Source organism: Notolepis coatsorum (assembly GCF_963971535.1).
Source record: "Notolepis coatsorum genome assembly, chromosome: 6".
NCBI classification, from domain to species: domain Eukaryota; kingdom Metazoa; phylum Chordata; class Actinopteri; order Aulopiformes; family Paralepididae; genus Notolepis; species Notolepis coatsorum.
The window spans coordinates 65164477-65177456 of record NC_140170.1 but is presented as its reverse complement, the minus strand read 5'-3'; the positions used below and the strand labels follow the sequence as shown (position 1 = coordinate 65177456).

Here is a 12980-nt window from a genome sequence, read left to right as displayed (position 1 = left end):
TCGGGGTCTTGGCCAAGATTGTAGTGACTGCTCTACATGCACCTCCGAGGCCTTGGATCAGTTATTCACCGCCGTCTGTCCGTGGTCCTGTCAACTGATTAACAGTATTAACAGACTGTTAACAGATTAACAGTCAATGCGGTTTCATTGCTGGGTTAAGTACTTCCATTTCTATTCACATAATACGCCTACTTCATATATCGACTCCTTTCACATATATGCCTACCACTTGTATCTATTGCTATGTCCGCCTACTACAATCTCATGAGCCGTCTAACGCCTGTCCCGTCTCCCTTTCTCCCTATGACTTGCTGTCCTGGAGTGTTGACCGGAGTGTTGGACGTCCCGTGACGAAGGCCGGGAGGTTGCGACCCCCTCTGCGTGCCCCCCTGTCTCCGGAGGTCTCGTAGTGGTGACCGGAGTGCCGGATGTCCCGCGATGATGTCGGGGAGTTCGTGACCCTCTCTGCGCCGCCCCTATCTCCCTGTCTCCGGCTGTCCCTGAGCAACGACCGGAGTGTTAAATGTCCCTTGACTAAGACGGGGAGGACGTGACCCTCTTTGCGCCGCCCCTGTGCCTCAAATAGATTGCTATCAGCTCTATCTTTAATATTTCAAAATGTTCAGTTGCTATCGCTATTAGCTCTATCTTTAATTTTTCAAAATGTACAGTTGCTATTGCATGCACTCATCTGTGTTCCACTACACACATGAGTGCATGCTTACCAACTGTCTGTCTGCAACACTACTATCACCAACATCTAAGAAGGGAGATCCCCCCTTGAATGGCCCTTCTAAGGTTTCTCTCCTCCACACTGCCTGTGGAGCTTTTTTCCCCTATTGTTAGGTTTTAGTGAGTTTTTCCTTACCTTCGCGTGGGGTATGTCTGGGAGTGCTTGCATTCTTTCATTTATTTGCATCCATCTAAAAATGTTTGCACCTTATGGTGTTCTTGTTCTGTTCTTGACTTATTGTTATGTTTTCTTCTTGACTTGTTTAAAGAAGATCTGTACGGCCCATGGGGACATTAACGTGTGTTGTTGGGCCCTATAAATAAATTTGATTTGATTTGATTTGATTTGATTTGGTCTGCATCCCCTTAACAATTGTATGTATTGAGCTGTACTGTACTGTACCCATTCTGCAATCTGTTAATAAACTTTTCAATCAATCAATTCAATCAATCAATCAATCCCCTCCTGTCTCTGCCGCAGAGAGCATCAAAGACCTGATCAGGTATCTGCGTCATGAAGACGACACGCGAGACATCCGCCAGCAGCTGGGGGCGGGACAGATCCTGCAGAACGACCTTCTGCCAATCATCATCCAGCATGGACAAGACAAGCCCCTGTTTGACGCCTGCATCAGGTGAACTGGAATCAACTCAAAAGTGTGGTCGGGAATATTTCTGCTCAAAGGAACCCGAGAGAATTTATTTGAAACGCCTAGTGTGTGATTATTAATGGAGAGGGGAAAAATAAACTACCTTTCTACCGTTTCTTATTAGAGTGTGTATCTTAAACAAGGAAGTATGAAGGAAGATAAATACAGCAATCTGCGATTCTGCTATAAGCTATTACCTTTTACTTTTTCTCAACAGTGTGAACAGCTGGAATCAGATTTTTTCAATTATGATTTGGGCCACTTTCATATGTGGTCCTAAATCAGATACAAGTCTGATCTTTTGCAATGCAACCTCAGTCTTAACAGTAATGTGACATTCATGGGACTTTTACGTCACTCTAGATTAACATTTGTCACAATTCTTTTACATCCATCTTCTTTATTGTTAATTTGCGCATGCCTGTCAGTCAGTTCAGGAGCGTGGGACCAGTTCACACTGGAATCTGATATTGGCCAAAAAAAAATAAACAGGAAGCTATTTTAAATTGGAGTAAAGGTCTTGGGGTAAAAACTAGGGATGTCTGATATTATCTGCCGATATTGGCATTCAAATGAAATAACGGAAATGATTGGTATCTGTTTCCAAAAAGATTTTTTATTTAAATTTTTTTTTTACATTTATTTAACCTTTATTTACCCAGGCAAGCAAGTAAGAACAAATTCTTATTTTATTTATTGTGAAAAGTATGCATAATGTTGTGTTTTTGGCGGGTGGAAACCCTGCATATATCGGTATCGTTTGATATTGGTATCAGAAATTAAGAGTTGGACAATATCGAGATATCGGTAAAAAAAAAAAGCCAATATCGAACATCCCTAGTAAAAACTAAAATTTAAACCGTAAGAACCCTGTTTTTAGAGCTGCTGGAGTTGTTTATTTAGTTTGTGTTTTCAGAGTCGCAGTGTTTTGTGAAGAGCACCGGTGTTCTGACGTTCTCTCCGTCTGGGGCTCTTTCACAGGCTCATGGTCAACATCACCCAGCCCGCCCTGCTCTGCTTCGGCAAGGTCCCAGACGACCCCGCTTTCAGACATCACTATCTACAAGTGGTGTCTTATTTACAGGCTTACAAAGAGGTATTCTGATGTCCTCGTTATCACAGTGTCGTAGTTTGACTAATACGCTCTGTAACATTGTACAATTATCGACGTGAAATGTCTGGTTATTATTTCAGTTTTCTCCTCATTAGTTTTAGCATGATACATTTACTAGTTTCCTCTGCATTCTCAATCTCTGCAGGCCTTTGCGAACGAGAAGGTGTTTGGTGTTTTGAGTGAGACGCTGTACAACCTCCTACAGCTGGTGGGTAGTTGCACAGACAAACAAGGTGGCTTTTAGGCCTCTTTAATAATTGAACCCATTTAATAGTTTTATATTTATTTAAGTGCTTTGATGCAAGTGCCTGTCTACCCCCCCCCCCCCCCCTCCCCCGTGCAGGACTGGGAGGACAGACAGGAGGAGGACAACCTGCTCATAGAGAGGATCCTGCTGCTCGCCAGAAATGTGCTTCACGTTCCCGCTGACTCCTCCGAGGAAAAGGTCAGAGGATACAAAAACTAAGGAAGATAATTTCTTCAAAAAAAAAATTAAATAAATAAATGTTAATCCTCTTTTGATGGCTGGGAGATATGGAAGTGAATGTATATGATAACCATTAGGACCCTCCCCCCACACATCCCCAATATTGTCTATGTACTCACTTATGTACATATAATGTAAATATCACCTATGTACACATAATAACACCTTAAAGACTCAGATTTAGCAGCATGTTAATCTAAACTGGGATTTCAAAAAAAAATAAAAAATTCTTTGAATATTATATTATTATAGTAATATTTCGTTTTGTGGATTGGATTTGAGTATTTCAATCTTGTTTTGCGAGAAATTTTAGTACTAGTTATTATTGATTTAGACAACAGGACTTTGTATCACAATTTCATCACAATATGATCTAATTGAAAGATGATAGACAATAATATTGAACAATTTCCCAGCCCTAGATCAACATTATTTAGTATGGGTAACCAATATAATTTCATAATTATATTGTATTATACTGTATTAAGAAATCGTAATGAGCAGACTGAGAGCAGGGGACGCAAACAGGCTGGATAAGCTGGTCAGGAAGGCCAGTAGCGTGGTTGGGGTGGAGCTGGACTCTCTAGCGATGGTGGAGGAGGAGCCTTGCTAAGCTTCAGGCCATCAGGGAAAACCCCTCCCACCCACTATACACAGACTTGGCTGACAGGAGGAGCATGTTCAGTGCTAGGCTCACATTCCCTAAATGTAGCACTGAACGGCACAGGAAGTCCTTCATTGCGACAGCTATCAGACTTTACAACGCATCACTGTGCCTCACTGCATCACTGAGCACAGAGTGACAGTTACCATCTTCCTAGACTCCTACTTTTAAAACAACACTGTTCAATATTACACCTACTGTAGACTTCTGTATATCTTTACTGTATATTTTTTACTGTATATTTTATTCTATTCTTAGGCAATTATTTTTGTTATTCTTATTTGTGACTTTGTTCTGTCTGAATGTCTAAATGTTTAATGTGACCGATTTGTAGTGTAAAGTTTCCCTCGGGATGATTCAAGTATTTCTATTCTATTCTATATGCTTACGGCAGCCTCATTATATTATTGTACCTGTTGGGACTACTACAGGTCTTGAACTAGAGGAGTGAAGGGCTCTACATTGGGGTATAACGCCCTGTTTACAATCAGGCAGAAGTGGTACCTCATGGTCTTAACACCATTTGTGGCTCATGCCGCCTGCTGGTCCCTGCCCAGCGCGGGTGGCTGCCCTGCAGATAGGTATTCCAGGGCAAGGCCATGTAAGGCCTGAAAAACTAGCAAAAGAATAATACAATTAAATTCTAAAGCTGACAGGAAGCCAGTGCACTGCAGAGACTTTTGACAGCGGGGTGATATGGGCTCCACGTCTGGTCTTGGGACAAAACCGTAGCAGCAGCAGCAGCGTTCTGCATTAACCACAGATGATTGGTTATCTTCTCCAGGCGAACCAGATATGATTGAATTGCAGTAATCTAATCTGCTAGTTATAAAAGTAAAGCATTATCTCATTAGCCTCTTCTTTACCTCCTCTCCCTCTCTCCTCCATCCCTCCAGAACGTGGACGATGATGCCAGCGTGCACGACAAGCTGCTGTGGGCCATCCACATGAGCGGTTTCGACGACCTGGTCAAGTTCCTGGCGTCGGCCCAGAGTGAGCAGCAGTGGAGCATGCACGTGCTGGAGTTCATCTCCCTCATGTTCAGAGACCAGGTGTGACTTATTTACAAGATCCATAATAAGTAGGGATGTCCGATATTATCGGCCTACCGATATTATCGGCCGATATTGGCATTAAAATGTGATATCGGAAAATATCGGTATCGGTTTAAATTATTTTTCTTTTTGTACATTTCTATAACCTTTATTTACCCAGGCAAGCAAGTAAGAACAAATTCTGATTTTATTTATTGTCAAAAGTATGCATAATGTTGTGTTAATTCCACAACAAGAGATATGTAAGGGATAATACACAGTCAGACACAGAGTTCTGGAACACAGAGGCGCAGCCAAGGTGTTATAAATGCAGTGAAGGTCAATTATTTTGCGACAATGACAGAGTATAGCTATACATTATCCTGCTTATTACATGGCTAACTTACTAACAATATACCTAATTCATTTTACACCATCGACGAGACGAGATCAAATGCAGACGCAGTTGTTCTGTTCTGTGGCTCCGCTGTCATCGCCGGCAGCCGGCAGGTGTGTGGTCTGATTGCACTGGTGTAGTGCAGCTGTGTGCTTAAGCATTACATCACGCGCAGGAGTGGTTTGTGAACAATAAACCATGCCTAGGGGTGGTCGTTAGGCCCGAGGCGCAGCCGAGGGTCGTTAGACCCCCCTAGGCATGGTTTATTGTTCACAAATCACGACTGCAAGTGGTGTAAAGCTTTTATACAACTGCCAGATTCATCCAACCTTATTTCTATACAATAAACACACATTAATCGAAGATTTATTGAAAAAACCATCCGCCAGAAAAAGTAGTTCCCACAACTACAAAAAAGACAAGTTGCCTCCATGTGGAAGCAGCTTGAAGTGCATCCAACCAAACTAACACATCCAACTGTGTATTATTGGAATGATTGAGAGAAGTTGCCTCATGTGGAAGCAGCTTGAAGTGCATCCAACCAACTAACACATCCAACTGTGTATTATTGGAATGATTGATTGAAAATTTTATTACCAGATGCAGAATGGGTACAATACAGTACGGCTCAATACACACAATTGTTAAGGGAATGCAGACCTACTTTCCATAGAACTTCATTCTTAGATGCTTCTATATAAAGTAGGTAAAACAAATTAAAAAGTTTTCTTTGCCCTATAGGAAAAAAACGTTTTCTTCGCCCTATTCTTTTATTTATTTTTTTAAACCTACTGTAGAGGGCCTAAACTTAACCAGTTGGAAACCAAGTGTACAGTAATAAAATTAGCAATCAATCAATCAATCAACTCAATAGGCCATGCTCACTTAGAACAGCGCAGCACCCAGCTCTCTCAGTCTGACTATCCCCCGCGTTGCAGGCAGAGTGTGTGTGCGTGTGTGTGTGTGTGTGTGTGTGTGTGGGGGGGGGTGTGGCGGTGGGTGGAGACTAGAGCGAGCGCTGACAGTCGAAAGGAAAAAGAAATTGAAAAAAAATTGTAAATTAATCAATCAATCAATCCGCGATTTTTCTTTTGTTACAGAATGATTCAAGACCCATCAATTACATCATCCAACATTGTTTAAACGACTAAGACATTCGCTGTGACAGAATGGCTTGATATTTAGTCGTTTAGTCGCTATCAACATATCCATTTGTAAAGATTATTGTCCACCTTCTTGTGATCCGGCGGAGTGATGTGATGTGGGTCGGTTGTGGGCGGGTCCTGGGCCAGCAGCGTGGAATTGTTGCCAATAAAGACGTGTAAAATGACTGTTTCAGCCAATCAGAATCGAGAAATTTGCATGCCGTTGTATAAATAATGGTAATGCTTAGCTTTCGTGACTGCGACCAAAATGCTTGATTGTGATTGGTCAATAGCACTCTGTTACCCGTATCAGCGGTCATTATTGCGCGTTGCCCATGACAGCGGTCAGTTATCGAGAAATAATTGACCGCTGTCAGGGGCAACCGAGCGCTATTGACCAATCACAATCAAGCATTTTGGCGAATGTTAAAACGCCATTTAATAAGTAATGTTAATTACCTGAAATTATTCCGTTTTTTGGGGGGGGAAACCCTGCATATATCGGTATCGGTTGATATCGGTATCGGAAATTAAGAGTTGGACAATATCGGTATATCGGTATCGGTAAAAAAGCCAATATCGAGCATCCCTAATAATAAGACACCAATTGATTACATTTCTGTTGATATATTTCTCATATATCAACTAGGGATGGGAAAAACGAATTCGATAGTCACTGAGAACTATTCGATTACTAATAAAAAATCCCTTTCCCCCACATTAACATGATTTCGTTTTTGTTTAATAGCGAACGTGACGTAATGAATCAAGCATGCTAGCTGGCTGCTGTCATAGCTAACAACTAGATATTTGCGAATCACAGCAGGCTAACATTGTTTTCCATGAACAAAAGCATTAATTCTGAACGTTACATCACTGATGCTTGAAATGTGTGAACTTAGTGAAACAACATGGGAAACATACAAAACGTTGCTATCAAGTAACATCTCTTTCTTTTCTTTCTTCATCTTTCTTTTCTGTTCTCCCAACTGTTATGCTACCTGGCTAGCAAGCTGTACCCAGCATTCCGTTCAGCGGTGTAACAGTTAATAGGGCCCTCTCTCAATACACTGCACATTGTAGGTGCCTGTAAAAACAAGGGAAAATATATTTTCTGAGACTAAGCGATATTTGCATAAACTATTCGATTTTCTTTGATCATTTAACGAATATTTAGAAAATCAATACCCATCCCTAATATCAACCGTTGTTCTGCACATGGCAAACGTTCACTCTTCCAGCATGGAGGAGGAATGGGCATTCCTCTAAAGGCCTGTTCTTATGTTCTTCTTCTCCCCTGGCAGACGCCAGAGGCCCTGGTGAGCGCTGGCCAGGCCCGCTCCACCCAGGTGCAGCAGAGAGACGGGCAGGAGCTGGAGGCGCTGAGGCAGAAGGAGCACGCTGCCAAGCGGAGCCGCGTCTTACAGAGAGGAACCAGGTGGGTCCATGGAAACTATGAAAACACCTATATATATATATATATATATAAAATATTCACATAACTCAAGTTTTGTTTTATTTGTTACACGCAAGGTACATTACAGTGAAATGCTTGGTTCTGTATGAGCCCCCTGAGATTGTGCTTCATACAGTAAAAAGTAAAAACAATAAGACCAAACATATTACAAAATAGAGTATACAAACTAAAGTACAAAATGCTAACTTTTTTAAATGCATAAACGAGATAGGGATGTAGTACAAATCCTTTAGTAATAAATAGCACTCAACACTTTGATGAATATTGTTACTCAGGTGATAGAGTTGTACCCTTCCTGCTGTCTTGTTGTACAAAACTTGTAAGTCGCTTTGGATGAAAGCGTCAGCTAAATGACAAAATGTAAATGTAAATAGATCAAATATAGTGTAGTGTTTAAAGTGTCTAATGTGAATGTTAAAGGTGAGTGTTTAACCTCTTAGCGCGCACCGGCAGGTATACGTCCCGTTTCGCACTTGCGCGCACGTCACGGCACTTTGCGAGCGTCTACCGGCTCGGGCTGCATTTATCGGTGAACATATAATATACCGTTCAAAACATCTATTTGCCGTCGTTTGAACGCCACCTCACTCCAGCAATTCTGTGCCTCGGTTCTCGAGTTACATGACGATATGTCAGGCGAGCATCTTTTTACAGGCCGCGCGTCAAATGACCATGTCGGACAATATACGCTTGAGAACTGACCCAATCACCGCTGATGGCGAAAATGATTGGTCAGTGTTGCAGTCAACGAGTGTCCGCTTCCAACGATACCCCACGTGGGGGGGGGGGGGGGGGTGCGAATATAGGAACTAGGTGAAAGTTGATGAGCGAAAATCAGTTGTGACTCAGACTTCACAACACACGGAGGTGGATGGCAGAAATGGATTTTGGAACTCTTTTTCTTTTTAGCGTCTGTTTACTAACGGATTTTTATAAGATTTGGACTTGTACTACATAAGACTTCAGGCTATGGAACCGCAGTGTTTTCCAGCTCATACCTCTATGCTGGAATAATGGAATCTGGAATTTTGCAACCACTAAAGAAAAATGTGAGTACACAAGTTCAAACCTCTGTTACTCTATTTCATTAGCACTAAAAGTGATGATCCTTTTTTGCATTAGTAACTTCAGAATGTTATCTTTCAAAAGAGACCAGGCCCATGCATGTGCTATAAGTATAAAGCTTTGCTTTGTATATATGTATATTGTATATTCCTCTTTACTTACTTTTTACTTACTTTCTTTCTTTATTATTTTTTACTTACATTTTTATTATCAGTTTCTTGATTTACAAACAAACATCCACATACAACATTACAATTGGCGGTCAAAATTATAAGAGACAGTACAATACAATTCGACAGATAAGAACTAAAAGATATAGCTGATAGTAGAAAATAATATCAAAATCAAATGAAGAGTTGACCTAAAATTTATTTAAAAAAAAAAGATATAAAAGAATAAAGTGACATGGGTTCTTTGGTACCTTCATAGTTCATTTTCAGATGTCTATTTCTCTTCTTGTCTCCTTTTCACTCTCCTGTGATGTCGTTTCTTTTCTTCCTATACTCTTCCCACTTCTCCTATTTTGACTCAAACTTCTCGTCTTGTAGCCTCAGCCTATGTGTGATTCTCTCCATTTCCTGTATCCCCCCTACTATCTCTGTCCATTGTTCTTTCGTCGGTGCTTCTACTCTATACCACATTTTCGTCAATGCTTTCTTGGCTGCTACTAATAATATCTTAATCAAGTATTTGTCTTCCCCCTGAATTCCTTCCTGTGTTAAGTTCCCTAAATACAATACTTGGCCTGTCTGGGGTATTTCATATCATACTATTTCATTTATTATCTCTCCTATCTCTTCCCAATAGTTCTTTATTATCTGACATCCCCAGAATATGTGTGTGTGGTTTCTTTCTTACTTTCTTTACTGTATGAAGCACACTCTCAGGGGCTCATACAGAACCAAGCATTTCACCGTAAAGTATGTGTATTTTATTGTGATAATTAATAAACAACTTGAAAATTCAAAACTTTGCAAAAAAAGTATGCAGTCCTCAAGTTCAAGTAAAAAAATGCCACTGTTCTGCCTGCCTGTTAAGAAGTTAAAGTGAGTGTTGATGTGTGTGCAATGAATGTAGATGGATGGGTTAGATTATTTGTTTTCTTATAATTTAACAACTATTTGAAAGTCGATGCCCCTCCCTAAGTCAGATCTACAGTGGTATAAGTAAACAATGAGCGGAGTGAAAGCTACTGCCTATCATGTCCACCTTGTTGATTTTCAATGCTTTCTGTCATCTTACCTGTCATCACCCCCCCCCCCCCCCCCCCCCCAGACACTCTCGTTTCGGAGGGTCCTATGTGGTCCAGGGTCTGAGGTCGATCGGAGACAACGATGTGATCTATCACAGAGGCCTCCACAACGTGAGTGAGAGGTGCTGGAGAGTTGCACACAACCAACATAGTGAATCATATGTTACTAAGAATCCTCCTCATATTGTACTGATGTAATTTGCTGAAACATCGTTGGACATATGGATATGATCGAGTGACTCATTAGTATTCCATTACACTGTCATCGTAGACAACTGTACGTGATTGTAAATCAAATTCATTCAATCTTTATTTTCATTCATTCAAACCTTTATTTAAACTCGAAAGGCAACTGAGGTTTCCCCTCATCTTGTCAAGTCGAGTGCACATACAGAGTTGAGCAAAAAAAGGCATATAAAATCACACAGCAGTGTATACTCTATAAATACACTGAGTAGTGTTATGTACCAGGAGCCTGATCACTCCTGTGTCACTGTGCATGCAGGCCTGATCACTCCTGTGTCACGGGGCATGCAGGTGAGGGCTGCCAATTAGCTAATTGGTGCTGATTGGTTACCTGCTGGCAGCTTTAAAACCAGCCCTGGTAACACACATGCACTGTCTGTGGTTAGAGAAGTGTTGGGTAACAGATAGCTATCACGGTCTTCTGTCCTTGTACTTTAGTTTACACCAGTAATTCCTTGATAGAGTAGCATTTTGAGTTTGAGCACAGGGTTTTGGTGTTGGTTTGCACATAGGTTGCGGGCCTTTGAGCCAGGGTCGTAACAGTTGGGCGCTCGTCCGGGATATTTACCCCTAGAAATTTGTTTGGTGTTTTTTTTTTGTGTGTTACACGGGGTGTCATGGTGTTATGGTTTGGGTGGTGTTCGTTACATATTGTGTAACGTGGGGGCTTGAGCCGTTTCATCAAACAGGTGAGTATGCCTTATTTGTTTGTAATTTGATGTGACTACTTATGCTGTTAAAATATATAGTTTAGTGGGCACCACATGTAGATAGGGACAGTATTTTCTGGTTGTTGGTTAGCTTCCTGTGCACCACATACTCCTGGGGCAGTCAGGGAAGTGATTAGCACCATCTACTTGTCTGGTACCGTATCATGTACTGGACGGGTGGATGGATGGTCAAGTATGATCTTTGACTGGTAGCAGGTGTGGTTGAAGATGGTTAGACATGTGGTGGGCCGGTTTTGACTGCAGTTTAGATGTAGAAGCATATGTAGTCATATCAGGTTAGAAGGCGCACCTGTTTGGATTTGTTTGTTGAATTTATTTTGTTTGTTTGAGTGTTTGGTGAGCATACCTGGTAGCACCTGACCTCCTGCGTGTATGACACGTCTATTTATTTCAGGGTGGTTGTGTTTTATTTTTATTTTTATATATATATCTTTTTTTTTTGCAAACTAGAAAGGTGCGCTCCGTAGAGCTCACATTTCCACCGCGTTCCCTTCTGGTTGGTATTATTTGCATTAGCATTCTTCAGTGGTTCTTCAGTGGTTCTTCATGGTTCTTCAGTGGTTCTTCGTGGTTCTTCAGTGGTTCGTTAGGGGGTCTTTGGTGGTTCTTTAGTGGTTTTTCAGTGGTTCTTTAGTGGTTCTTCGTGGTTTGTTAGTGGTTCTTCGTGACTGTAAAGTGAGTAGCTTGTGGTGGCTGGTACAGTGACGATGGCTTCCATCAAGGACTTTGTTGATCGCCCCGTCTCATGACATGTTTGAGAAGTTTTCCAAGGAACAACTTCTAGAACTTGCTGTACACTACAGGGTAGAGCTTGCTGCAAGTGAGAAACGTTTGAAGCCAACTGCCTTGAGTGCTTTAAGGGTGTTACTCATTAGAGGGCAGGTGCTTGAGGAGAGGGTGGAGGAGCCTCCTTTGTCTGACGCGTCTCCGCTATTACCTGGTGCAGAGGGTGAGTGGAGGATTAGGGAGTTGGAGTTTAAGGAAAGGCAGCTAGAGCAAGAGCGTGAGGAAAGGAGAGAGGAGCGTGAGCTTAAGGAGAGAGGAGCGTGAGCTAAAGGAGAGAGAGGAGAGAGGAGCGTGAGCTTAAAGAGAGGAAAGAGGAGCCTGTACGGTGGCTGAGGCCACGAACGAATTGGAGGATGAGTGTGGGAAGGATGCTATGAGAGGTGCTGTTAATTCATGTGACACCGTTCTAGTTGGAGAGGCTACTAAGCCTGACTTAGGCCGCCAGCCTTCCCACAGTAGCTCTATTGTCCCTAATGTTTCACTTGTGGGCAGGGATGGTCCCAGTATGTCAGTTGATGATTCTGATATTGATCCACATGTCCACACTGATTTTCTGCCATGCACTAGGTGTGATAGTCAACCTAGTTGCCTGTGGAGCAGGAGCCGCCTTCGCGACCTGGTCTGATGAGTGGCAGCCATTTTGATCAGGACAATGTTATTTTGTGTGACGCCATTTTAGATGGTGTTCCAGACGTTTTTGTGACTGACGTACTGCCATGTTCCAGGGACGGTGGGGCTGTACCTGAGGCGGTACATCCTACTCTGGATGTTCACGGTTTGCAGTATCCTGAACTGCCAGTGCCAGGTGGGATGGATATGGGCGCGGTGGTGGTATCAGTGATCTATGGTTTTTGTTTTTCTGTGTTCTGTTCTGTTGAGCGCAGTGAGATTAGTTCTCAGATTGATTTTGGTTTGCAGTCTATTTTTGACAGGTCGGTATCGGTGGAGGGGCCTGTTGAAAGGGAGCATACAACACGGTTGGTGGTCGTGTTCGACAGGGGCCGACCCGTTATCGCTGTTGTGGTAGTGGCCCTGACGACTAATGGGTCACAGTTGTTTTTTGTTTTTGTTTATGGGTTGTTGTGTAGTGGTTGCCTCTGGGGCAACCAGTTTGGTGGGGGAGGTGTTATGTACCAGGAGCCTGATCACTCCTGTGTCACTGTGCATGCAGGCCTGATCACTCCTGTGTCACGGGGCATG

At 42.2% G+C, this 12980-nt stretch overlaps 1 protein-coding gene across 1 annotated transcript in view; it reads left to right on the top strand.

Annotated features, from left to right (window-relative positions):
- The window catches only part of timeless (timeless circadian clock), a 66125-nt gene that overhangs the window by 6870 nt on the left and 46275 nt on the right, over positions 1-12980 (top strand). The window contains exons 3-9 of the mRNA XM_084317569.1: positions 1214-1367; positions 2364-2478; positions 2642-2704; positions 2840-2941; positions 4544-4699; positions 7528-7661; positions 10041-10128. Of these exons, the coding sequence (XP_084173695.1) occupies positions 1214-1367; positions 2364-2478; positions 2642-2704; positions 2840-2941; positions 4544-4699; positions 7528-7661; positions 10041-10128 (812 nt within the window). The remainder of the gene's footprint in view (positions 1-1213; positions 1368-2363; positions 2479-2641; positions 2705-2839; positions 2942-4543; positions 4700-7527; positions 7662-10040; positions 10129-12980) is intronic.